We start from the raw sequence: 26,930 nt of genomic DNA on the forward strand, positions 1-26,930 counted from the left end.
TAATAGCTGCTGAAAGGTTATTTATTGCAGAAGCACATCAGTTTCAAAAGGCACAGTTACAGACATCACAGTCCATGCTAAGGGCTGTTATAAAGTCCCAAACAGGAGTAGAAGCTGCTCTTGTCAAAGGTCCCAGGAAGGTGATGTTGCTGCAGCAGCTCTGATTTTCTTCTTGGGTGCTGACTGATGATGGTGAGCAAAAGCAGAAAGAAAAGCAGAAAAGCACTAACTCTCCTCAATTCATACACTGATATAAAATCTTCTCAACAAGCTAAGACACAAACTCAGACACCACTCCTTAACCTGTTAGAATTCCAGTTCCTTAACACCCCAGGTTACGTACAGACTGCACACACGACCTGTCTTGTTCTAGGTGAAAAATGTCAGCAATATTCTTACTAGAGCTCTATTATATCTAAGCACTGTCTACAGCTATGGTCCTGGATCCTCTGCTGAAAACATCAGCATGTTTTTAACCTTCACTAGAACTCACATTCTACTTTGATATCTGAACATTTCACTTACTAAAAGCATTAAGCGCTCACACTAAAAATTATTGACTTACTTACTTATCCTAAAAATTAAACTTACACCTATGCCTTATGTGTAAGCAGCTTAATATACTTGAACCCATCTGCAGGCTTTACTTCAATCCCTGCAGTCAGATTTCTCTCAGAAGGATGCAGAGACCCCCAGCACAGTGAGAGCCGTGGGAGCCCTGGCCGGGCAGCGGATGTTGGGTTAGTGATTCACAGGGACAGGAAACCAGCAACTGCTCACGAGCCCTGGAGGAACCAGCTCCAAGGCAGCAGCTGGCTCAGGGAGACAGGCTGAGGCTGGGCTAAGGTGGGTGATGGAGGGAGGGAGGAGGGGATGGGGAGAGGGGAGTGCTCGGAGGTGCTTGGGGTCCCCTGGGGACAGGGGGGTGTCCCACTGAGCTCACAGACCCTGCTTTAGACCTTGGCCACCCCTTGAAGAAGTTCAAGGTCATCCCTGTAAAACCTCTCTGGAAGGCAACGTGGTGGATGTTCCCTCCTTGCTGCTGCTCCAAGGTAGGAATTACCAACTCTGTCTTCTCAGCAGCATTTGGACCCCTCTGGTGCTGGGTCCATCCCACCCAGCCTGGATTGTCTGTTTTACTGCTCTGTTCTTCACCTCTCCTCATCCATCTGCTGATGGAAGCGTGGGTCTCATTACATTATTTCTGCATTCACATCTTCTAAAATATTCTGGAAGATTCAGTTTGTGCTGAGCTTCCCTCATCCCTGCATGGTCCTTCTGGCTCCTGCAGCCCACGCTGCTCTCCCTCCAAAGCCCAGCCCTTAAAAATAGCTGATTCAGACAGCACTTCTGGGTTTCCATTGATTTCAGAGCTGACTGGCATCATGGATATAAATACATTTATTTTACTGTATGTAAGTGCTTGAAATAGCTAATTCTAGATAGAAAGAGATTTGGTTTTGCAACCGTTTTCTCTCGTGTGAGCAATGTTCAGTGTAATATTGGCCATGAGGCAGGTCATTTAGCAGAAGAGAATAATTTTGGGATAATCTTACATGAGATTGGCTCATTTGTGGTTCTGGAGTTACACAGGGGTTGCCTGGATTGCTAACATGGCATCCCCTGGGCTCCAGTGGAATTGGATGATGCTCTGAGGCTTCAATACTACCTGGAACAGGGGAGTTGAAAATACAAGATAAGTCTGTGAGTTACATTCTTGTGCTGCCATGCCTGTTGTGATTGGGGTTTTATGCTGTATTTTCCACCCAAGGTTTTTAAAAGCATTTTCCAAAGTCATTCAATGTGAAAGTTGGTTTATCAATTCTAATTTTCCCCTTTTATCATATGTTCTACTGAAATGCATCTGTTGGCATAAAAGCCTGATCTGCCTCAAAAGCTGTAAAAAACAGACTTTATGGCAGCAGCTTTCCTAAGATAAATCTGATAGGAAATGAGATGTGCAGACCTCTGGAAAGGAGATTTTCTGAAGGCTCAATGCTGGTCATTGAAGTAATTCCAGTCACAGGAGCTTGGTCTGAGACTTTAATTTCTGAATTGTTGGGACTTTCTGTGACAATCTGTGCCACACAGGCGAGCAGAAAGTGGAGTTGCTTTTCTTAAACATGTTAGAGACATTAACTCAAGCTGAATATTGCATCTGTTCAACAAGTCAGTGTGCTGAATTTCATATGGTGAGTCTTTAAATACACTCTCCACTTCATATTTCATTCCAGTGACTCATCCTACCAGCCTGAATTAGAATTAATTTACTGCAAACTGGTGCAGACCACAAAACTTTCTGGAGGGCAGAGAAAGTGACTGGTTTATATCTGCCTTGTGGGCATTTTTTGATTGATAGATCAATCAAATACAGAATATAAATACATTATTTTAGTCTTTATCTTGCAATGTGAACTCAGGGGTGGGCTTGACATCTGCAAAAGACTAAAATGTTTTCATCAGAAATTATCTCATGGAAAGCCAGGCATTGCTGAGGCCACTACATCACATTCCTCACTCTCCTGCTCTCTCAGCAAAAAGATAAAATTCACTTTAAGTGCCCTTGCAGGTTTTTTTTAATAAGCTTTGTGCCTTTTCTACTCCTTTTGGGAAGCTCTTCCAGACTTTCCATCCATTAGGAATTTTATTTCTAGCCTGTGCAAATCCAGCTTATACCCACTCGTTTATAAGCCAGAATTACCTTCTTTAAATTTAAAAGTTTTTCTCACTTTCTTGTGCTGCTCTTGGACAGATGGACAGTGAGTGTCCATGTCCTCTTGCTCTCCATTCCAGTGGAATTAAAATCAGAACACTTTTAGTCTTCCTGGGTAAAATCATCTTTCTTTCCTTTGGATCTTCATAGTGAGCCTTGTTAAGGGATTAAGGAATCCTTAAATTAGGAGAAGACCTGGCACAGAGAGCTTTTGCAAGTTCATTAAATTTTCCAATTTTTTTTTTTAGTTAGAAAAATCCTGTCTCCTTGATTGCTAAAAATATCTGAGGACATTTCAGAGAAGGAGCAGCCCCTGCTTGGAAAGAGGAGCTTTCCCCTGTGAAGGAGAGCAGAGCCCAGGAATTGCTGCTCTCCCAGGAATTGCTGCTCTCCCAGGAATTGCTGCTCTCCCAGGAATTGCTGCTCCTGAGGGATTTGTGCTGCTTAGGGTGTGCTTATTCCCTCAGCACAAAAAGGGGAAAAAAGGCAAAAGGAGAAGAGAGAAGTGTGTGAACAGAACAGGGCATTGCAACACCATCTGAGTGTCATCCCTAAACCAGACAGGAGGCAGTTTCCTCCCCAAATTTGGGGTTTTTGTCAGCATCCTAGAGCAGGGCTGGCAGTCACGAGCTGCACAATCCTGTGCAGAGCTCTCCAAGGCTGGAGTCTCTTCTCCTCTCCAGCTCCCCCAGGCAAGTGCAGGGAAGCACATTCAGCCTTCCAAATATTTTATTTATATCCTGCTAGCCGTGAGTAAGTGCTTCCAGCCTTCTGCTTGTCATAAATCTGTTCATCACCTCTTTCTGTCAGCTCCTTACCAGAGCAGGGCTTGTGCCAAAAGAAAGGATTTTCCATGGGTTTGGGTATTTGGGGAGCACAAATGATCTCCATGCTGATGGTGTGGGTGTGACTTGGGGGTTTTCTTGGGGCACAAAGCTGTGATGGGGTGGGACACACCATATCCTGTTCATCAGCCCCACAAAAACCACTTTTTGTGTCCCTGCTGAGTGGGAGCTCAGGGGCAGGTTTTGCTGCCTCACTGCCCGTGACCAAAATAAAACTGGCTCTGGAAGGGAGAAGGAGACCTGCCATGGAATGGGACAAACCAGGGCAGTGCTGTCAGGTGCTTTCAGCTCTGCCTTGCCTTCGCTCTAAAGAAAAATACAGAAGAAAAAAAAAAAGAAAATAAAAGAAAAAAGCCAGGAAACCCACAAACAAAGCAGCAGCATTGCATTTTAGTCACCAGCATTGAGGCACCAACTCCCCTCAGCTGTCTCTTGGAGATGCTTTAGAGGTTTCATTATTTGAGTTATTTTAATTATCAATTGAAATAATATATCTTTCCTTCTCCATTCACCAGTTAAATACAGGGTTAAGCTGTAATAAGAGAGGTTGAAGGAGGAAAGATTCCTGCCAGCCAGAGTGCTGGCCTTTGGCACACTGTAGAGTCTCCATCCCTAGGGGGAAAAGACAGTTTATTAATAACAAAAATAAATTAAAATAATCTGTAACTAAAGAAAATCTGAGCCTGGGGAATAGGAATGGGCTGCATGATCCATCTCAGTGCCTGCAGGCTGCTTTCTGTGATATTTGTAGGATGTTTTATATTTTAAAGGAAGAAGCTGAAGCCAAATCATGCTGACTGTTAAAATGTTAGCTGCTGTTTGAGGAAAAGCCTGTCCTGGAAAGGAGGGGTGGCTGAGGCAGCTCCATGCAGAAAAAGGTGTGGGGAGTTTAACACTGAAAATCACTGAGCTGCAGGAAAGAGCCAGAACACTTTATGCAAGGGTCTTGAGCATTCAGAAATTGCCAAGTGCCTCCCTTTTGCTCTCTCTTCTAGAAAATAAAAAATGTCTCTGTGCTGTTGGTGGCAGCAGGGTGGGATTGGGGATTGGGAATGAGCAATTCAGAATTCAGAGCATTGCTCTGCCCTGCCATACAAACCCAAAGCCCCTCAGCATCCTCAGCACCTCCGTGGGGAGGGAGGGCAAGCAGCACTTGGCTTTTTGGGGAATGACTGGAGTGACTTTATGGTGTTTGTATCCCCAATTGTCTGTTCTGCTGGTGTTGGACATTGAATTCTGCAGCTTTAACTGGTTCAGGAGTGAAGGGGGAGAGAAGAGGAGCAGAGTTGAGGCTGCCCTTGCTCCCCACATCCTTCTCACAGACTGGGCTGTCTCTCCTTTGCTCTTGGTTAGTTTTTCTGGCTGGCTGAGGCAGAGAAGTTCCCTGGACTGTGGGGTTTATTTGTTTGTTTTTTTTTTCCTTTTTCTTGCAATTGTTCAAACCTGTTCTGGACTGAAAACCCAGAAGAGCATGAGGAGCTCACACCTGTGGCTCACCTGGGCTGTGACATTTCCCAGCACTGGAGGGACTGAGAATAGCCTGAATAAACTCAGCTGCAACCCACAAAAGAAACTTTTCTAAATTTGTCATCTCTTCAGAGCAGCAAAAAATTTTATTACTTATTATTGTTAATTTTTGTGCTTAAAAAGTGCTTTGCCTGTTAAACAGGTTTTTTTTCCACTTCTCTCCGGAAAAAAAAAAAAAAAATATTACCCCAAACCAGTTTTTAAAAAAACTGCTTAAATCTATTTTCTAGAAAAACCCCATTCAGAATTTTTCTCCCAAATTCTCTGAATGTAAGGGATGTCCCCCCACCCTGTGTGCCAGAGCTGATGTGGTCCCCTCTGTGTGTTCCAGGCTGCTCTGGGGCCATGGCACAGCTGGAGCTCTGGGCAGCTGCAGCTCTGATGCTGCTGGGGGTGGCTGTCAGCCTCTGCATCAGGTGCCAGCTCTCCCCAGGTGAGTCCCCTTCCCTTCCCTTCCCTTCCCTTCCCTTCCCTTCCCTTCCCTTCCCTTCCCTTCCCTTCCCTTCCCTTCCCTTCCCTTCCCTTCCCTTCCCTTCCCTTCCCTTCCCTTCCCTTCCCTTCCCTTCCCTTCCCTTCCCTTCCCTTCCCTTCCCTTCCCTTCCCTTCCCTTCCCTTCCCTTCCCTTCCCGACAAAAAACACAATTTAAACATAGTTACAAAATTTTTCATCAAACCCTGCAACCTCTGCTCGCTGCCTTTGCCGTCCTAACGTGCTGAAGAAGTTTTGTGAATTTATTTTATTGCCCTTTCTGATCTCTAATTCCCAACTCATCCTCTCTAAGAGCTTTTTGTGCCCTTCTCTTCCAGCTGCCAGACGGGGGACACAGCTGAGTGAGCACAGCAGCCAGTAAGTTGCTTTTCCAATCATGTTTTTCCCCCAAACAACTCACCCAGGGTGAGCCCCAGAGCCAGACCCAAGCTGAAATCTGGGTTTATATAAAAACTAAAATAATGCCAGGATGGGATGCAGGGCAGTGTGGCCCAGCCCAAGGTGCTGCTGAAGGGGCAATGTCTTTACAGAGAATAATCCAAAATGAAACTGAAGCTCTGACTGTGATGAATCATTAACTGATTGGAAAGGTCTGGGGGAGAAGGGCAAGTTCTTACCCTGTTCTGCTGTGCCCTGAGATGAGCTAGAAAGGTTATTTCTTTCACAGAGAAGCCCCTGCCCTTGGCTGGTGTGGTTGGACCAGAGCAACCACTGACCTGCAGCACAAGAAATGAAGGAAATGCAGTGTACTCCCCCTTATTTCCTTCAGCAACAGACAAACCACAGTAAATGATGTTAAAAAAACAGAAAAGTTGGGTTGTAAGCTCTGTTAAAGGAGCAAATGGGGCTCTGCAAAGGCCTCCAGGGGGTTGGGTTTTTGTTTCTGTGGGGAAAGGCTCAGAGTGATCCACTGTAGGCTGAAGGCTCCATCCCCCACAGGCTCCATCCATCACTTGATGAATTGTCCCAAATTCTTGTAATTTATACCTGGTTTGGGTTCAGCTTTGTGGTGTTGTTTGCTCTTTTATAGGTGTGGTTTGGGTGTCTTGCAGGCAAAGTGGTTTGACTCTATATTTGGGTTTTTTGACAGCTCTCCCACCAGCCCATGAGTCCCAGCTGGGTAGGGGGCAACCCCAATGAAAAAGGGGGAGAAGGTTCCCAAAATTGGAATTAATAAGTACCTGTGTAGAAACACCTGCAGTAGAAAATGTGTTGAATTCTCTCATGCTCTGAAAAGCATTTCTATTAACTAAAAAGTACAGAGGTTACTGGGCATAGGTGATCATTGGTAATGATATTTTATCCATGTTGATGCTAAGGGATGGTGGCAGGGGCAGAGGCAGCAGTGGGGTTTGAAGCCATTTCATGCTTGAACATCCATTTTCCTGTGGGTGAAAAGGTTCTTCTGGCCTTTGGTGGCTGAAGCATCAGAATGGGAATGATCCTAAATAATATTTTCTTCCATCCTTGCTGACATTGGCTGTTCTACCCGTGGTCCAAACCCACATCTTTTCTTTAAAGGACCAAGGAAGATGCTCCCAGATGCTCAGCTTGGCATCTCACAGAGCCCAGCAGGGCTCCCTGCCTTCCACCCACCACTCAGATCTCTTGTATCTGTTTTCCATAAACCCCAGCACTCAGCTGAGGTTGTGCTGCTGTTTTTTCCAGGCTCCAAAGCCAGCAGAGGTTTGAGGTGATTCGACCCCACTCCAGTGAGTACAAACATTGCATGTGGCTCCTGCCTTGTGCTGTGAGGGGGGCATGCACACAACAGGGGGAAAATAATGTTCCAAGGGTCACCTTGAAGCCAGGCCATGAAATGATGAGCCCTGAGGTATCCAAGCCACCTTAGATGCTCCTAGGTCTGTGAATTCTTAGGGAAAAAATGCTCTTTGCATTGACAACAATTCACTGAGGTGCTGTTGTTGCCAAGTGACACCTCAGCTGCTGGGGCTCCATGCTGTGACAGTGAAATGGGGGTGTGGGTGACAGGAGTGACTCACTGATCATCCCCTCCCTGCTTCCTGCAGCAGGGTGGGCTCAGCACTGAGCTCTGAGTTGGTGTCACCAGGAGCAGCTGCCAGGTCTCTGCAATGGCTCTGCCTGCCCTGACTCTGGCCCCAGCCCCTGAACCCTCCCAGCCTGGCCAGAGCCTCACCTGCACCTTGGGGAGGGAGGGACTGGCCCCAAATCAAGGGGCTTTGGGGCACAGCAGGTGACAAGGCAGAGCTGGGATTGCAGCTTCCTCCAGCGAGTGTTTGTCATCTGCACCAGCTTTTTTTCTAGTTGTTTCTTGTTTTGGCCATTTTTGAACATTCAAGGAACAATTTTTAAGCTATTTTAGAATGTATTAGCAAAGTGTTTGCCAGTCCCAGGGATCCCTCTCTGGTGGATGTCCTGTGCTCTTTGAAATACCCGCTGCTGCCATAACAATTAACAAAGTAATTTTGTTGTTGTTGCCAGTTGCAACCCGAAGGCTGGAAAGTGTTAAGGAACCTGAAGACTTACCAATAGCAAGGTAGGAAAAAACCCAAATAATATCCAGCTCTAGAGCCAAGGTTGGATGAAGTTCATCCAACACACATGAACATTTGGGGTTGCATTCTGGGCCCTATCAATGTGGCTTGGGATGTATTTAGAACCAAAGAATAGTTTGGGTTGGAAGGGACTTTTCAAGGCCATATAGTCCAAATCCCTGGTGAGGAGCAGGGACATCTCCAGCTTGATCAGGTTGCTTCACTTATTGATGGTCAATAGTATGTTTAGGCTTTTTCTGAATTTACTTCAGTCTGACTGCATTGTTCTGGCAACTGATTCAATCAAACTCAGGAAAGTGAGCTGTGGCAGTACAGAATAGATACATCATGGAAAAGAAATGGCCATTATTCACTTATAAGCAGTTTGGTGTGATAAATCCCCTTCTCCCCAAAACCCCCAGTAACCACACAGCCATGATAACTCTGCTGCAATATTCAAGCATAGTTATTCCCATTTTGGGATTTTACCCCAAATTCTTCATCTCCCCTAGCTCCATGTGTGTGCTTGATAACCTCACAGAGAGCTTTCATGGATGGCCCTTCTGGTGGTGTGTAACTGCTGGGAGGATTTGCTCAGACCCAGGGTTTTGTCTCTTTTCTCTCTTTCAGGAAAGCCACTGAAGAGCTCAGTGCTTCCCATCACACTGGATATGGTGAGCAGCTTCCTGGGACAGATACAGTGAAACACGGAGCAGCTGGAGCTGGAAGGGACTTTAAAGCCCATGGAAAGCAACATGAAAGGAGTTCCAACCCCCTGCCATTCCCAGGGACACCTTCCACTAGCCCAGGTTGCTCCAAGCCTTGTCCAGGCTGGCCTTGGACTCTTTCATTGATCAGCAGCCACAGCTGCTCTGGGCACCCTGTGCCAGGGCCTCACCACCCTCACAGGGAAAAATCTCTTCCCAATGTCCCACCTAACCCTGTCCCCTGTCAGTGGGAAGCTATTCCCCCTTGTCCTGCCACTCCCAGCCCTTGTCCAAAGTCCCTCTCCCCTTTAAAATAGTCTCTGAGGTCTCCCCAAAGCCTTCTCTTTTCCAGGATGAGCAACCCTATTTTTCTCCAGAGCAGTGGGGCTCCAGCCCTTGGAGCATCTTTGTTCCCTCCTCTGGACTTGCTCCAACAGGTCCATGTCCATCTTCATGTGGATCTATCCTGGGTCAGAGTTTAAAGCCCAGTGCTCATCCTGCTGTGGCTGACCAGTCCTGGTTAGACCCACAGGCACAGATTGTTTAAAATATCACCCCTGGCTATCCCAGTTCCTGTACCCTGGACTGTCCAACCTTGCAGCCCTCAGAGCCAAGAGGGGGCAGAGCTGGTGGTGCTGAAATGTTTGGTACCTCCACTGCCAAACTGCTCCCATCACTCAGCTGGAGTCCACGTGTAATGTGCCCCTCTCTTGTCCCCAGGGAGCAGGGATGAATCCAGGTACCAGAATTTCCTGACAGGTAAATGCTGCAGCTGTAAGTCTGGGGGTTTGGAAGGGAGGGAGGTCCCAGGGGATGGGAGCTGGCAGGGAGCACACAGGGCAGCTGGCACTGCAGCTGGCAGAGCTCTGTCTCAGTCAATTTAGAGATTGCTTTGTAAGACACACTGATCTGATTAACGGGCAGGATGCTCCCCAGCCCCTGCTCCCTCCCAGGGCACTGTGAGCTGCTGCTGCCCTAAGAGGATTATTGGTGTGTGGGGCTGTGCTCTCCTCTCCCAAGGCAGGGAGCAAACTCCCCATCTCCCTGGCAGCTGGCAGGATGTGTCCATGGGAAGTGGTGAGCTGGGGCTTTCTCAGGCCCTGGGCTGGATCAGGGCTGTCCCTTGCTCAGGCACCTGGCTCTGCCCTGGACAGGCTGTGGGGATGAGGGCTGTGGGGGTGCTGGGGGGTTTGCCCAGCTGTGCCCAGGGGTGGCTGTTCAGGGGTGCTGACAGCAAACCCTTGTTCTTGCAGGGAGCTGCCTGCAAGAAGAGAATCCCTATGTGTAAGTAGCCTGTGCTGCCACCAGCACAGAGTGGAGCCATACTGGTGCCAGTGCTGTCCTGGTGCTCCCACAGGTCAGCCTGGGGAGCCTGTCTGGGCAGGAGGGGATAACAGTGCTGCTCTTCTCACAGGGAGCCCATCTCTCTGGATCACTACTACAACTGCACCAGGCTCTTCCATCCACCCCGTGGTAGTCCAGGCAAGCAAGGTGAGTTCCTTGGCCTGAAGCAAGTGTGGGTCCAGAAGATATGTTAATTAAAAGAGTAGCAGAGCTGTGGGATTTGAGGGATGTCCAAGCCCCCAACAGTCCATGAACAGGACAGCTCAAACCCATTGGTGTTTGTGCTCCTGTGTGTGACCACCTGATTCCAGTGCACTCAGGTATCCCATCCCTTGGTCACCACAGGCCATAACAAAGACTAAATTTTTTAGCTAATCTACATTTCACTGTGGGAAACAGCTCTCTCCTGCAGGTGCTGAGGGATCTTCCCAGGTCACTTAACACTTCTGTAGGTCCTTTGTCATCCTTTTTCTTCTCTCCATCAGAGAAAGATGAGGATTCCTATTCCTATGAGAACGTCACCATTGGAGCATCTCAGGGCTCTGATCCAGGTGAGTGTGCTGCTGTCACAGTTCATGTGTCACACAAAGTGCAGAGAAGGATGGTGACCTGCTTGCCAAGAGAAACTGCTCAGCTCCTCCTGCCAGCTCTGTGCCATGGAGCTGATGTGCAGGCCTGGAACGTTTCCCCTTTCCACAGCAAAATGCACATGGTGATGCCTCCCTGATGCCACTGACTTGGTGGTTTCTGCAGCAATTCAGGAACTTTGGGGACTGCATCTCTAGATTTTTAATGTTGTTTCAGCCAGGATGGTTATGGGTCTAGCTCCTAGCTCAGGCTTCTCACCAAATCAAGCACAAGAAGGCTGCAGCCAGGAAGCTACTAGAAGATGACACTGACCACAGTGTCCCTTCAGGGCTTTCAGCATCACTCCTGGGATGTTGCAATCAAAATAGGAAGTCAGTTTGGTTTCCTTCTGTGAGCTAGCACATGCTTTCTGCACTGCTAAAGCCTGCCCTGCTCCTGCCTGGCTTTGTGCAGAGTGATTAGAGCAGGCAGGAGCAGCAGGGACCTGTCTGATCCCCATTCCTGCCTGCAGATATCCAGGCACGTGGCCAGGGCTGGAAAAATGATGAGGCAGCATCAGCAGATCTGTGCTGGCTGGAAACTCAGCCACGTGCACCGTGGCAGGAGGGGGTTTCACAAAGGCCCTTTTTAGCCCATTTGCTGTTCAGTATCATCCTGCCCAAACTCTTCCTTGTCACAGATGATGCTGTAGACTATGAGAACAGCATGGCAATACAAGGATGGAAACTCCAGCAAGGACAAGGTATGTTCCCAGCTGTTATCTGCTGTTTGGGGATGGGGCCCATGAGCAGAGTGCCTGGTGCACTACAGACCATGCAAGGGCAACACTGCCATCACCCTTGCCTTGAGTTAATTTTTTCCCCATCTGTCCATGATAAATATGCAAGGCAATGTGCAAATTGTGACACACTCCTGTAACTGAATGCTGCTCTGTTGGGACGTGCTGTTTGTCACACTCAAAGGCCACCATTTGGGTGGCTGTGCCCAAACCCTGACCATGGGGTGCTACAGAAAAATGTTGCTCTTCAAATCTTATATTTGAGGTTGCTCCAGCACAAGCACAGCCATGTAATCCCCTGTGACACAGAAGTTTGTGCACACACCCTGTGGCTCAGCCCTTGACTTTCCTGCTGTAGAAAGGGGGCCTATTTCTCAAGCTGACCCTTTTAACCACAGTTCAATTTAACATGTGGCTTCCTGTGAGGCATGAGGGTAGTTCTGGCCTGGGGGACAGTGGGGAGTGTACACATATGTATTTGTAAGCTTTGTGTCTCTGGTGTGAGATTTGTCTAAGCAAACTGATTCCTGTTTGCACACTCCCTAGATTAAACCTATTTTGGCTCTGAAGAGCTGCTCAGAGTGTGTGCAAATTTTCTGTGATCATTTTGAAGCCTCTTCAAGGAGACCTTGACACTGATCTGAGTCTTCTTAGCCTAGGCACAAAAGCATGTCAGCACCAAAGGCTAAATGTTGGCAGAGTACATGGTGTGTCAGTGGACTGTGTGTTTTTACATCAACCCACTCACTGATAAGTGCTTCTCATCCTCACCTACAGCCCTACAGACAGAAAGCCTGGATGATGAGCCAGACTACATCAACACATGTCCTGTGTCAGGCCCTGCCCTGCTGTCAGAGCAAAGATAGAAACAAGACTAAATGGCTGGTATGTTAATGTAGAGTGGAAGCATTGGGTTTATAGTGTTTATTTAGGGGTGGGAGGATTTGGTTTACAGTGTTTTTTTATTTAGGGGTGGGAGGATTTGGTTTATGCCAAAGGGAGTTCAGCTGGAGCTCTGCCCTTGCTGGCAGCACCAGCACAGCTCCCACATGGGCAGGGGGGAGTGTGAGGAGCCCACCCTGTGCAGTGCCTCATCTCTGATGATGATGCCAAGCTGGCTAACACAGGCCATGGAGGCAGATTGGTCCAAGTCCATGTCCCAGCCCAGCACTGCCCTCCTCCAATAGCACAGGAACTCTGAACTGCTCCAGAGCAGCTTCAGACAGCTCTGCTACATGCAGTGGACAGGGACAGCCTGACCCTGCTCTGAGCAGGGAGTCCCTCAGCTGAGCCCTGCCTGCTAAGACCACAAATCCTTCCCCATTATCAGCACCAAGCTGATACTGCTGATAAAGTATTTCTCAAGGCAGATGAAGTAAGAAAATTGCAGAGAGCTGCAGGAAGGTTGCATGACACTGAGGGATAGTGAATGATGTACTGGTCCAGACTGGACTAGGGCTCCAGCTGGGACCAGTATCACTCTCCTTTTTGGGATTTTACTCTCTTGAGCACCTGCAGAGACCCAATGGGACTGTCCTAATGCCACGTGCCAGCTGCTCTAGTTTTAATAGGGTTTTATATTCCCCAGACTGCAGGCACCAGCACTGGGCAGATCCACAAAATCGGATCTTTCTTAAGATTTGTCCTCACCATGCAAAGCACAGTCACCCTATTCAGCACTCTAGGGCATTTGCTTCTGCCAGATGTAGCTGGACATGGAAAAAACCAGCCTGGGAAACCTGACCCTGCCATATCTTGCTGCCAGGCATCTTTTTGCCATTGTAATGATGCCTCTGCTGGCAGAATAATATTCTGAGATCTCAATGTCCAACCAATAAATGCCAGCAGAAGTTCTCCATCAAGGAAGGCTGAATTGAGAAATGGGTTTCTGATGCCTCTGTGCCTCCTGCTCTAATCAGGGATCACCCTCCAGGGACACAACTGCTTAGACATGGACATTTTGTAGTGTATGTCACTGCTTGTGCCTGGAAAGAAAACGTAGCAGGCAGCAGAGTTAAGTTGAAAGCAGGGATCAAATGTCAGTGGACTCACTGTTTTTTCTCCTCTCATTTCAAGTATTCTGCATAAAGTCTGAAGAAATCTTTTGCTGAGCTGTAAGAGCACACCCAGTGAACATGCACACAGGGAGAGGGGAGATTTCCACCCCCCAGTGAAACCTCTTCTCCAAACTGTGCCTGCAGCAACACAGAAGGGTTGTTACAGAAAGGAAGAAATGCACTGCTTGAAGCCCCACAGAAATCCAACTGCAAACCAGCAACTGGAGAAATCACCCAGCCCCAGCAACCACGGACAAGCCCCACCCCAGTCTCATTTCCCTGCATGTCCACTCCAGGATGGCCAGGCTGGGCAATGTTTTCTCCTACAGCCATGATGTGAATCCTTAACTTGCTGAGCAGCAATGCAACCAGCTACTTAATTTGTCAGGGTGACTCATGCACCGTGGCATGGAGCCATGGGGATTATGTTCTGGTTTAGCTGCTGTGCTCTCCTATAGGAGCAGTTTCCTGCATGAGAGGAACTGGCAAGGCAGAGGTTGTGTTTATAACAGCAGTGGCTGGCTGGAGCTGAATGAGATTCCAACCTGCTCACAAAAGCTAAAGAGGATTAAAGTCTGCCTTATCCATGGCTTGTAATTCACAGTGTTGGTCTGTGGCAGTTTTCCTCATGTTTCAGTATTTAATTTATAATGATTCAAAGAACCAGCAGCAACTGTGAGAGTCAGATCCATGACACCAGCCTCAGAAATATGGCTGCTGGAACATCATCTCAGAAACAGAATTCCTATCTCCTGAACCCTGATGCACAGCTCTGGCACTTCTGGAACAATTATTTATTAAAACTGAAAAGCTTTCAAAGAAAATGGGGTGTTTTGCTATGGTTTGCATTATAGATGTCTGCATGATCAGGTGACACAGAAATGGGAGGACATGAGGTTACATGGAGTGATGTGCAGGATCTTAGGGGGAGAAAATGCATTAAAAGCCTTCTTCCTCAAAATCAGATCAGAAAACTGTGTTTCAGGAAAGAACAGCCCCACTCAAGGTGAGTGAGCAGGGAAGGGGAGCTAAGGGTTAGAGAGCTGTGGAGCGGAAAAAGAGATTTCAGGTGCTTCCTGCTGCCAATGACTTGGCTCTAATTTCAGCAGAATCACCAAGATACACCACAGGTGCCCACCCTTGGTGTAGCTGAAACAGTGGGTGGGCTGGAGTTGGGCTCAGGTTTGCCAGTGGCTCCTACAAACACTGCAAGTTTCCACAGGACTTTTACAACAGAGAAAATCTAGTGCACTTCAGGGATGCACAGACAGGGAGCTACAGCCTGGTTTCTGCTCACCCCAGCCCAGCTTCTCCACACACCCTCAGGTTTCCTCATGGTTAAATTCAGAATCCCTGTGAGCCAGAGCACACAGTGCTGTCTCTGCAAGGCCCCCCAGGCAGGCAAGGGGTGCTGCTGCCACTGGAATTGTGCCTGTGCCTCCCAGGGCTGTGAGACTCTGGGGATCCATCCTCAGCACCTGAAGAAGGTCCCATTTTCCATGAAGTGCTGCAGCCTGTGGATTGCTGACTGCAAGGGTGAGCTGTTCTGAGTGATGTCTGGTGATGTTATCCACTGGTGATTCATCTCCCAACCAAGGGAGCCATTCATGAATAGGAGATTAGCAGCAGTGACAGATCCTTGGCACAGCAACACATCCAGCTGGAGACCTCCCAGAAAGTTCTAGGCATTAGGTCACTGCCTGGTCAGAACATGAAAACACAAGATTTACTGCTCTCCTCACTAAGCAGGGAGGCAGATTACACCACTTAGATTTTCTGGGTACATGGTTCCTCCATTGCCAAAGTCTGAGTTTGAAAGCTGTGGAGCCAAAGCAGGCAGGGCAGAATTGGATGTGGAGAATCTTCAGTTCTTGGGGTCTGAGCAAACCCCCCTCTGCAGCTCTCCAGAGCAGTCAGCTGCAGTGAGGGGTAAATCCTCACCTTTGTAAAGCTTCTGGAGCTCTTCTCAGCCATCATCTCATTACACTGGAAGGTATCCAGGGACTCAGAACTCTCACCAATGTTTGCTATTAGTTTTGCTCTGAATAACCTCAGTTTTTCTTTGCAATGAATGATATGGATGTGTGTGTTCACTGACACTGTCCTTTCAGGACTGGCTTTAGGTGTGCAAGGATTTCTGGTGCTCAACCAGAATTCCTAGACACTGTTTGTTTGAACCTAATGCAAGGAGACTTACATCTCCCCTGGGTTCACCTCTCTCTCTTCACATTAGGTAGGCAGTCAAGTGAGAAATTCACTTCCTTTTTTCAATTTAAGAAGCTTTAGAAAAGTAGTTTTGGCTGGTGCACCTCTGAAAATGGAGCTGGGGAGTCTGTGCTGAGTGCTGGAAAGCAGCAGCTCTGCACTCAGAGGGGGAATAAATGCCTTTGGAGAGCAGCAGGGATCAATACTAGTCCTCTTCTTAGGAAAAGTGAGTGTGATTATGTCCCTGCAGAGCTGGAAGGGATTAGCCCAGAGGAGAGTCTGCTCCAAACTGGAGCTGTGAAATGGAGCTGCTGAATATAGTTGAGAAGAAACCCTCTAAAATCAGGTAGGAACAGGAACCCTCCATGCTCTTCACCCTTCCACTGGCACCATCACTGTGGGCAGGCACATCCCACAGGGTAAGGACTGGCCTTGAGTCATCCAGATAGTGTTTGCTGGTTTATCAAACATCCATAACTGCTCTTCCTTCCCCATTCAGCAATGAACACATTTAATGAGAAAGCAAAGACAGAGTAGATGGCTGTGATGTGCAATCAAAGGAAAATTAACCTTATTTAAAATTTTAGGGACAAAAGCTGTGTTGCTGTGTCTGTAGAGAACTCAGCAGCTCAAGCCCCAGTATTAAACTATTAGTTGTGTATTTAATAGAGTTTGTGCTGATAGTAACTCACTGGCTGGGAACCAAAGTCTAAGTTCAATACATATCTAGTGAACAAGGTATGTACTTGAGCATTACATCCATTATTCCAAGCACTGTTTGCTGCATTCCCTGCACTTTAGCTGCCATTTCCCTTGCTCTCCTGCACAGTGAATCACAAAAGTGTCTGCAGGCTCTGCCAGAGGAGCTGCAGGAAGATTTGAGGGGAAAGTCACAATGCCACCCCCTCTTGCTGCTGAAACTTGTGACCCCTCTGGCTTGTCAGAGAACAGGAGGGTGTGCCCTGCCCCTGCCTCAGTGCAGGACCAGGCACCAGGCTGAAGCCAACTGGTGCTGCCAGGAAACATCCATTTGGCACTGAGACAGCTGCAGTGGGGAACTGAACACTACGGGTGGAAATCATCAACAAAATGGGCACAGTGAAGTGCAAGCACCAGCAACTTGTGCCTCTGCTCTTTTGTGTGACTGCTGTAACCAGACCATGCTTAATTGCAAGGCTTTGGCACTGTCTCCCAGAGCATTCCCTGGAAAAGCTGCATCCCATGGCTTGGACAGGAGCACTCTTTGCTGGGTTAACAACTGGCTGGATGCTGGGCCCAGAGAGTGGTGGGGATGGTGCTGCATGCAGCTGGGGACAGTCACCAGTGGTGTCCCCCAGGGCTCTGTGCTGGGGCCAGGCCTGGTCAATATTTTTATTGATGACATAGATGAAGGTATTGAGTCTTTCATAGGCAGATTTCATTAGCAAAGTTGCAGACAACATTAAGCTGGAGCTTGTGTCCATCTGTTGGAAGGTGGGAGGGCTCTGCAGAGAGACCTAGAATGGTTGGATAGATGAAGTTTAACAAGTCCAAGTGCTGAGTCCTGCACTTTGGGCACACCAACCCCTGCAGTGCTGCAGGCTGGGACACAGTGCCAGGCTGAAAGGGACCTGGGAGTGCTGCTCAGCAGCTGACTGGACACGAGCCAGCAGGGTGGCCTGGTGGCCAGGAAGGCCAGGAACAGTGGCCAGCAGGAGCAGGAGGTCATTCTGCCCCTGCACTCAGCTCTGCTGAGGCCACACCTTGAGAGCTGGGCCCAGTTCTGGCCCCTCAGTTTGGGAAGGACCTTGAGAGCTCGAGCGCGTCCAGAGGAGGCAACGAGGCTGGAGAGGGGCTGGAGCACAAACCCTGTGAGGAAGGGCTGAGGGAGCTGGGGGTGGGTAGCCTGGAGAAAAGGAGACTCAGGGGTGACCTTACCCCTCTCTACAACTCCCTGAAAGGTGATTGTGGTCGGGGGGGGGTTGGTCTCTTCGCCAGGCACCACTGACAGAATGAGAGGACACAGCCTTAAGCTGCACCAGGGGAAGTTTAGGTTGGGTATTAGGAAGTTTCTCAGGGAAAGAGTGATAAAGTACTGGAATGGTCTGCCTGGGGAGCTGGTGGAGTCACCATCCCTGGATGATTTAAAAAAAGACAGGATGTGGCACTTGGTGCCATGGTCTAGTTGAGGTGTTAGGGCATGGGTTGGACTGAATGATCTTAAAGGTCTCTTCCAACCTGGTGATTCTGTTAATTATATTAAGATGTATCTGCTTGGAGACACAAGTCTCACATCTCATATCAAGTGGTCAAATTCAATTTATATTTACTTTCTCTCTGCATTTCACACTTAATTGCCCATCTACACTGACAAGGTGTTTCCAAAACTGGACAGGCAAACATGATTCTGCAGCTTTTTGACATGCTGAAACTATGACATTACCTAACCTAGACAAGCAGGGACAGGAAAGGGAACATAAATGCAGAGCATCTCAGAATTTAGTAAAGTTTTTGAAGCTAGAAAAGAAATAGCCAAAATACAGTGGCACCACTAAGAAACATGTAATATTTTTTCTGTATGTTTGATGAAAATACCTTCCCTATCCATGAGACAAAGTAGCACTTGCTCAATGTATATCAATTTTGACTTCAGTAAATGCTGTATTTTGTGCAAAAAAATTCCCTTCTTGGTCCTGGTAAGATCACTCATGACCAGGCTTCGAGTACAATCCCTAACAATAGGATTCAATTTTTGTTTCTCCTGCTTAGGTCTCAATACCACAGACATAAGCAGTTTTTCTGAGTGCACTGGACAGACCTTAATTGCTCTGGACTGTCACAGTCCTATCCTGGCTATAAAACACATACAATTTCATGGATTAAAGTAAATTTTACAGCTTTATTGGTCTAAATAAAAAAATATGAAACATTTTTGCCATAAAACCTGGTTTCCTCCCAGCAGACTTGAGGAGGTGCCTAACTGGCTGCAGGGGCTGCAGTCTTCTGGCACAGCCGGGCCAGCAGCCCAGCCATTTGTAAAAGGGAGTTCACACCTTCTGCAATCTTCATGTGAGTGTACCCAATCTCCTGGTGACAGAGACATTGTCAAGGCTGCTGTTTACTCCCCCAGTTTGTGTATATTTTACTAATGACTAAACAGAACACATCCCTTACTGCTTAAAGACCAGCTTTGAGTCACTCGTACTTCAGGGAATGTATCCACTCCTATAAACCAACTAAAATGCCTTTTGCTTTTAAAATCAAAGCCTATATTCCCCCACCTCCTTTATAAGAAGCAAGGTGCTGCATATGAGGACAGCTTTCAAATATGAGGAGTGATTCCATATCACCAGCTTACTGTTTGTCAACTCACTGTGAATTTCATTTAATATTTTACTATCTATTGGACTAGAATCAAGCATGCACTTGAAAAACATTTTCAAGGAGTTGAGGCTTTGATATAAGTAATAAATTCAGCACTACATTTGCTATTAATTTTAGCTCATCACTTAAGTGACTACTGGCACTTCTGTGGGTGTTCAGATGCTGAACTTCAAGTGACTCCTCAGTGACAAACTGATGATGCAGTGGGAAAGAAAGCAGCAATGAGTCAAGAATCACTTTCTTCGTGCTAATATACAACAAATTTTAAATGGAAACCCCTGAAGCTGCCCTCTTCTTAAAAAGGCCCAGGAAGTCCCATCAGGAGCTGAGTTAGTACTAACCTTGATAAATTCCAGTTTCAGGTACTCTGGCATTTGAAAGGTCTTACAGACACGGAAGATATTGCCAATGACATCTTCTGGAGAGTACCCAAGGCGCCACAGGTGGGCAAGAATCTGTGCAGGCAAGAATAATCCCCCATTCACACACAAAATGAGTCAAAGATACTCACTTTTGGAACAGCTGTATATAATTACTAAAACTGCATTTATCAGCTGATTATCATCAAGCATCTAGGAATTAATTTCACTACAGCTTCCTTTTTTGCTCATCAACCATTTATCTGAACAAACTCCTGCCCAAAAGGAATTTAGTTTATCAACTCATCTGGTATTGTCTCAATCTTAAAAAACAACACACGTTGTGAATTCCTCAAAGCAAACAAAAATTTTTGCAGAGAAATAATGCCTGAGTCTACTGACACAAGACATGAAAACCAACCTTGTATGCTTCATCAATATTTGCATTTACACAGTGTTGGATCATTTCCTTCACAAGCAGAGGGTGAGGCTCATCACATACCTGTATCCAAGAGAAATATCACACTTAAAATGTCAGAAGACTTTGAATTAAACTCCTGGTATTGTCACCAAGCTTCTGTGGAGTGGAATCAGAAATATTCCATGATACAGACTAAATTTTAAGTAATCTGACTTTTCAGAGCAGCATGAAAATGAGAACACACAAGTAATAGATTCCCCACTGAAATTTCTCAGCAGTTATTGGATTTGTGTGCTTTGAGAGAGCTGCAAAACTCTCAGATGTGCCATTAGGGATGTCCTTTCATGAGGCACATGGGCTACTTAAAGTCTGATGCTGTAACTGCTACATACACAGGGCTGTCTACAAACAAGCAAAAGAGGTGATGTGCCCAATGGAGTCTCACACAGCCAGAGGGCTAAACTTCTGGCAAAACTGTTTGCAGCTGTTACTGACCTTAAAGACATTTTCACTGTTTATAAAGCCAAATCCAGAGTATGTGGACTGCAAGTTGTTTAATGCCTGTGAAAGAATAAATAATACTTTAATTATTTTCTGAAGTGCTCTAGTTCTCACTCCCCTCCTCAGGATGAAATGCACTTCAGGAAATGATGCCAAATAAGCAGTTTGCCATTCAACAACAGGAAAAAAAATCACAGATTTATGCTGACTTTATTTCCTCCCACAGATTAGGTATCTACTTTCCACCAACTCACTTTTAAGGAGCATTTTAAACCCTCACAAAACCAAATAGTTTAATTACTCTTGGGCTACAAGTCACATCCTCCTTTGCTTTACCTTTCCAGAGAGAAATCCTTGAGAGCTGCAATTCAAAAGTTTTTTCCTTTAAATAGAAGCCTTTGTTTTATTGTCTTTCTCCTTTTACCTGTCTCATATCACCTTGGGCTGTGAAGATAATGGCTTCTAGTCCATCATCTGTATATGGCACATCCTCTTTCTCCACAATTTTCAGTAGCCTGGCAAGTATTTGTGCATCTGTCAGCTTGGTGTAACGCAGCACTGCACACCGAGACTGAATAGGTTCTGGGGACAGAGATGTGCAATTAGCTTCTCTCTCTTCTTCTCAAAAAACCTCACAACCAAATATATGTCTTCATTTCAGTTCCCAACAGTTCTTATGTCTTCTAAAGAAAAAGGACATGTAAGCTCCAAGCAGAGCACAGCCTCTCCTTAAACACATACAGCTGTTATAGTCCTTCCCTTGAGCCCAATGTGCTACTAGAATTTTCCCAGTTATATGAAAATATATACAAATCTAAGCTTCCTCTGTTCTGGATTTCTGAATATAAATGTTTATCACATTATTTTTTTTACAAGAAGTCTAAAGGTCTGCAGTGTGTTCACCTACAGGCAAACTTAAGGTTACGATTCAGAAAGGACAGAAAGGGCTCAATACCCAGTAAACAGTACAAAAACCATCCTAAACTGCAGCAGAGTTGGATGCAGATTAAGGCCAAAGCAGAGAAATTTGCTTCTGCAGTCACATATGTCACTATCCATCAAAAGTGGTTGCTCAGAGGGTTCCTTGGCTACACAAATAAACTTTTATCAGCTGAAGCACAGGTGGCTTGATTTCTCACAAATACCACACTTTCATGCAACAAGCTGGATCAAGGTGTTTCTGGCAGCTGCCTTGGAAGTAGCCAACAGCATGGAGAACACGTGACATGGGCACCCAGGAAGCAGCAGCACTCACCTATGATTTTGTCAGAGGCATTGCAGGCCAGTGCGAAGCGCGTTGTTTTGGAATAAATCTCCATCGTTCTCCTCAGTGCTTGCTGTGCTCCATCTGTCATGCTGAGGGGAGACAAGGAGTGAGGACAGATTTTGCCCTTCACTCACTACTAGGTGCAGCCTAAGAACTATTTTCATACAAGCTTCAGAGATTACTGATACTAAGCTGTGCTTTGTAATATTCTGGGTTGATAAACTAAGCAGCTTTTCCTAGTCGTGTACACACCACCCTGCAACGCAGGCAGTCACTGGGACCTCTATAACATGCAAAATTACATCCAAGACATGCAAAATTAAATCACTAATGCTCTGAAGAACACTGCTAACAATATGGAGCAGGAGAATGAGCCATTTTCATCCAGTGAAATTCTCTACATGAGCCAAACTCTTTCCAAAGAGAAGGAATCACAGAATCACAAAATGGTTTGAGTTGGAAAGGACCTTAAAGCTCATCCAGTTCCACTCCCCTGCCATGGACAGGGACACTTTCCACTAGATCAGGCTGCTCCAAGCCCTGTCCAGCCTGGCCTTGAACAGTCCCAGGCATGGGACATCTTTCCAGTAAAATGCTGTTTCATATCCAGAGCATTCCACATCAATATTTAACATCTCTTTTGAAGCAATGATCTCTCCTTGCTGTGAGTACTCCCATAAGATCACTGTTCAATCCATATTCATTTCCTAGCAAATTATTTTGAACACTTTGATAGAAACACTCAATACTGGAGCTCTACAGACAGCAGAGATGCAGCACATTTCACACAGTAGCTGAGGTCAAAAAAACACAACCTACCTGTCTGCTTCATCAAGGATGATTATTTTATGCCGACCTTTTGGAAGTGTGACCTTTTGCTGGGCAAACATTTTGATTTTGTTTCTTACAACATCAATGCCTCTGGAACAATAAATCAATTGATTCATGATAAGTTGGGTGAAAAATACAGAATAGATCTTTTTCAGCAGCCACAGCAGCTGAAGTGCTCCTGGTTCTACTTGTTTGCTGCTGTCCATTCAGCTGTTTCAGCACAACTGCTGTGGAACCATGCTTTAAGCCACACTGTCCAATTGATTCAGATTCAAACACCAACAATCTGTGGTTTTGGGGGTCTTGAAGAAAATAATTTAACAGTAGCAATATAAATATACACAAAGCCAGTGATCTTACTTGCAGTATCACCACAAAATGACTTATGTTTGGCACAAGTGAAGGGTAATTAAATAAACAAAGGCAGAAGCATTTAAGATTGCTTTGCCAGTTCTTCCCACAGCTCCATCCACAGCCTCAGCTGTAGCTCAGAAGAGTTTAAGGAAAACAGCTGGATAGACTGAATCATATCAACACAACCCAGACACTTTCCTAGAGAGAGTTCATTCAAAGACCTACTTTTAGTAAGATTTTACTTTTTTATTCTGTTTAGAAAAAGTATGCTGTGACTCTGTAGTTCTTCTATAACTGATACTAACAGAGTAGATAAAGTGTATTGTGCTCAGACAACCCACCAGGAAATGTGAGAATACTTCAGGATGGGTCTAAACAGGGAAATATCATCAGCCCTTAGTGCCTGATCCTTGGAGTACAGTCAGTGTCCTCTAGACACTGAACCCCCTGATCCTACATTTTAATCCTCAACTGCACTTACAGCCCTAATTTCTCTCACTCCAAGCACTGAAAAGTTTGAGTATAAACAACCTGTTCACTTTCCATTCTTAGGATCCTCATGAATGCAGTGGGAAGCTTAACTCCTTCAAATAAATTAGAGAAAAAAGTACCATTATGGATTCTGCTCTCTATCTGTTTATATTTTCACATATGAAGGTGTCTATAAAGTTTATAAAACATCAAGAAATAATAACTGTGTTGATGGATGAACACCAGAGACTGCCTAACTTGCAGTTGGAAAGACTGCACTGAAGTCTTAGAGGCCTTACTACATCAAACTGGCCTGGCTTTAATGGAAACGATTTTTCATTAAAAGTTTGGTAAGTTTTATTCATTCTCACCTGTCATTTGAGGCATTCAGCTCCAGAACAGCATCCTTTAATGCAGGGCCAAGCAGAGCACGAGCCAAACACAGGATACTGGTGGTTTTACCTGTTCCTGGAGGGCCCTAAAAAAGTGACAATGCAACAACTGCTGGTAAGTTTAATGTAAGTTTCTAAGCTGTGTTCTCTACAGATCTCCTCAGTCATGAAAAAAGGCTGCAGCAGAGGAACTGCAGAGAAAGCATCAGCCTGAGCTCAAGATCCTGCTACTAACAGAGGAGATATGCTGCAGGGAGAAGCACAGGATGTGTTTCAGCAGGCACCTGAGGCAGATTTAAACTTGCTTCCCCATGTATTCTGCCAAGAACATTGCTCCAAGACCACACAACCAACATCTCCCTCACCAGGACACTCAGGCACAAAGCCAGTCTGTACTGGGAGGCCATCCTGGCTGGATTTCAAATCCAGTACAGCACAACACAGCAATACTCACAGCAATTATAATATTTGGTACATTCCCCTCTTTTGCAAAGACCTAAGAAAGAATGATAAAAAGAAATTATGTAAGAAAATAACATGAACAAATAGTTTCAATTCTATTTTAAACATCAGAAAAAAGCTTCTTTTTTTACCCCTCCTATTTTCATTTTTTGAACCTTGCTGCTTTCATATGTTTGTTTTTTTAATTGAACTGTCAGAAATCAGCCCCTAGAATAAGATGGAAATATTTAAAAACACTTCATGCCACAGGTCTTTAGTACTCTTGCCTTTCTTTTGCATCTGTTTTAATTACACACTTGCTATTATAATATTTCTGTTAACAAATAATGTGTTCACTGATTAATTTGTCATAGAATTACAGAATCCTGAAATAGTTAGAATTGGAAAGGACCTTAAAGCTCATCTCATTCCAACCCCCTGCACTAGACCAGGTTGCCCCAAACCCCACCCAACATCACCTTGGACACTTTCAGGAAACAATTGATATGGCAAACATTACTTCAAAAAAAAAAAAAAATTATATTTCTTTCTGTTGTTATACAAATTATATTTATTAATTGAAACAGTATTATAACAGCTACAAATTCTCTGAACTGTATCAAATGGTCAACTTAAACATCCCAACTGATGAAGGCATATTTCCCTACACACTACTCAAATACCATGTAAAAATTGTAATTTCTAAAGTAAATCAGGAAGCTTTCTTCCACACACTCAAGCACAGATGTAAAACACAACAGTGTTTTCACTAGCCTGTTCATCTATGCAGAAATGTGAGGGTTTTTTAGATAACTTGTAAAAAGATACAGGGACAGCTACCCACCTCCAACCTGCTCACAGTGTCTTCATTTCCAACTATTTCAGACAATTTCATGGGTCTGTATTTTTCCACCCTGTAAAATAAAAAGGTAAAGTATTTAATCTAGGAATACTTTAATAGTGCTTTAGAGTGATGTACAAGGAGGAATATGTTAAGAGAGCAGAGGACAATGATGGCTGGACATGTCTCCAGTGCAAGTGCTGCAGGGTCTGCACCACTGCTAAGCACAGCATTCCACAACTCCAGTCACTGGCTCAGAGAACCCCAGAAAGGTCTTGAAACAGGGGAATCCTGTTTCAGTCTGGCTTGGAAAGGAGCTCACAGCCCATCTCCTGCTGCCATGGGCAGGGACACTTTCCACTGGAATCTGTGTCCAATCTGGCCTGGAACACTTCCAAGGATGGGGCAGCCACAGCTTCTCTGGGCAACCTGTGCCAGGGCCCTACCGCCCTGAAACGTTTTATTTCCATTGGTATAAAAAAGCAAAAGGAGGGAAAAAAAAATGCTCAACTCAAGCAGGAGCTCGGTGCCTCAGCCTGAGGGGAGAGGCCACCCTGTGTGTTGCCTCATGGTCAACATAATACAGGGTTGACTTTCTCTGTGTTACAAAGGAAAACAATGGGATTTTATTCACTATTGACTTCTGGAAGTGTTCAAGGACAGGTTGGACAGGGCTTGGAGCAACTTGGGAGAGTGGAAGGTGTTCATGGCATGGCAGGAGGCTGGAACGAGATGACCTTTAAGGTCCCTTCCAACCCAAACCATTCTGTGATTCTGTGACTGCTGCCTTCCCAGCCCCGGCAACAGACGGAGCAGGTCACAGGGCGCAGGCAGTCCTCGATTCCGAGACAGACTGAGCTCCTGCACTGCGGCGGGCACCCGGGGCCAGCCTTGAACAGGCCGTGGCTGTGTCCGGCCGCCATGGTCCCCTCAGCCGCCATGGTCCCCTCGGCCGCCACAACCCCGCCTTCCCGCCAACAGCGCCCCGCCCTCACCTCATTGGCTCAGCCGCACACAGTCCCGCCCCCTCCCCGCTCTGCACCAATCACCGCGCGTTCCGCCCGCCCCTCCCACCCGCTCCCTCTGCTGGGCGCTCATGGCGGCTCGGGGCGGCCGCGCTGCCTCGTCCGCTCTCCCTGCTCACCAGGGCAGCTCGTAGTGGCCGCTGCCGCCGCCGGGCGCGGCCCCCGCGGGGTCGACGGGTCCCCGCTTCTCGCCAGCCGACGGCCCGGCCTTCTCGTCCTCCGCCACATCCACCTCCATGGCGGCGCAGCTGCTGCTCCTGACCCGTTTCGCCGCCGCCGCCGTGAGGGGAGGGAGGGCCGCGCTGCCGACCCGCCTCCGGGGCGGGCGGGCCGGGGAGGCAGCCGGTGTGCGCTCTGCAGCCGGGTGTGCTCTTTCCAGCCGGCTACCGGGTTTTGTGGCTCCTTGGATGGCAGCTCGGCTGGTCGGGCTCGTACTCGTCTGTTTTGGCTCGTACTCCTCTCTTCGGGCTCGCTGGGTTCCCTACGCTACTGCGTGCTGGGATAACAATAAAATGTTTGCATTTCAGGGGTCTAAAACGTTGTTTCTTCTATCTACCTCATTCCTCCCCCCTCCATAAAATGAAAACAATAGAAGATGTATTGCAAAATACTGTAAGGAGTTATGTTATAGTCGAGGGGATGATTCTGGCTGTGTTTATTGAACACATGATGTACAGAGGTTGCCCAGGGATGCTCTGGCTGCTGTTCCTGGGAGTGTTCAAGGGCAGGCGGGATGGGTGAGGAGCAATCTTTGCTGCAGGGTGTGCCCACGGCAGAGGGTGGAATGAAATCAGCTGTAAGATCCTTTCCTACCCAAACCATTCTGAGATTCTATGATTCAAAATGTTCTTTTCCAGTTTAATTAAAGGTGGCTCATCCACTTAAAACTCTTTT

The 26,930-nt window shown here is 46.5% G+C and overlaps 2 protein-coding genes across 2 annotated transcripts; one reads left to right on the forward strand and one right to left on the reverse strand.

Annotated features, from left to right (window-relative positions):
* Nucleotides 1–5,466: 5,466 nt before the first annotated feature.
* Nucleotides 5,467–14,365, forward strand: LAT2 (linker for activation of T cells family member 2; the record flags this gene model as incomplete). Its single annotated transcript, XM_079324680.1, has 12 exons — nucleotides 5,467–5,518; nucleotides 5,893–5,932; nucleotides 7,244–7,287; nucleotides 8,039–8,093; nucleotides 8,722–8,765; nucleotides 9,519–9,557; nucleotides 10,052–10,082; nucleotides 10,213–10,289; nucleotides 10,628–10,693; nucleotides 11,410–11,472; nucleotides 12,286–12,393; nucleotides 13,585–14,365. 11 exons carry the CDS (start codon nucleotides 5,467–5,469, stop codon nucleotides 12,372–12,374), a joined length of 600 nt encoding a protein of 199 aa, XP_079180806.1. The 3' UTR covers nucleotides 12,375–12,393; nucleotides 13,585–14,365.
* Nucleotides 14,366–18,628: 4,263 nt separating this feature from the next.
* On the reverse strand, nucleotides 18,629–26,338 carry RFC2 (replication factor C subunit 2). The gene is made up of 11 exons (XM_079325115.1): nucleotides 26,156–26,338; nucleotides 25,015–25,084; nucleotides 24,184–24,225; nucleotides 23,709–23,815; nucleotides 22,501–22,602; nucleotides 21,670–21,770; nucleotides 20,839–20,996; nucleotides 20,409–20,474; nucleotides 19,914–19,994; nucleotides 19,475–19,588; nucleotides 18,629–18,836 (listed from the first exon to the last, which is right to left on the reverse strand). The coding sequence occupies exons 1-11, from the start codon at nucleotides 26,272–26,274 to the stop codon at nucleotides 18,726–18,728; spliced, it is 1,071 nt and encodes a 356-aa protein (XP_079181241.1). The 5' UTR covers nucleotides 26,275–26,338; the 3' UTR covers nucleotides 18,629–18,725.
* Between the last annotated feature and the right edge of the window lie 592 nt (nucleotides 26,339–26,930).

The sequence above is a fragment of the Erithacus rubecula genome (genome assembly GCF_903797595.1).
Source record: "Erithacus rubecula genome assembly, chromosome: 22".
Taxonomy (NCBI): Eukaryota; Metazoa; Chordata; class Aves; order Passeriformes; family Muscicapidae; genus Erithacus; species Erithacus rubecula.

Bases quoted from the DNA above. Each gene is read 5' to 3' on its own strand.
- RFC2 (XM_079325115.1), bottom strand. From the start codon at position 26,274: ATGGAGGTGGATGTGGCGGAGGACGAGAAGGCCGGGCCGTCGGCTGGC. The intron at 20,997-21,669 runs GTGAGTGCTGCT...CTCTGTCCCCAG, and splicing joins TGCCTCTGACAAAATCATAG to AACCTATTCAGTCTCGGTGT. The intron at 18,837-19,474 runs GTTAGTACTAAC...CTCTGTCACCAG, and splicing joins TGAAACTGGAATTTATCAAG to GAGATTGGGTACACTCACAT.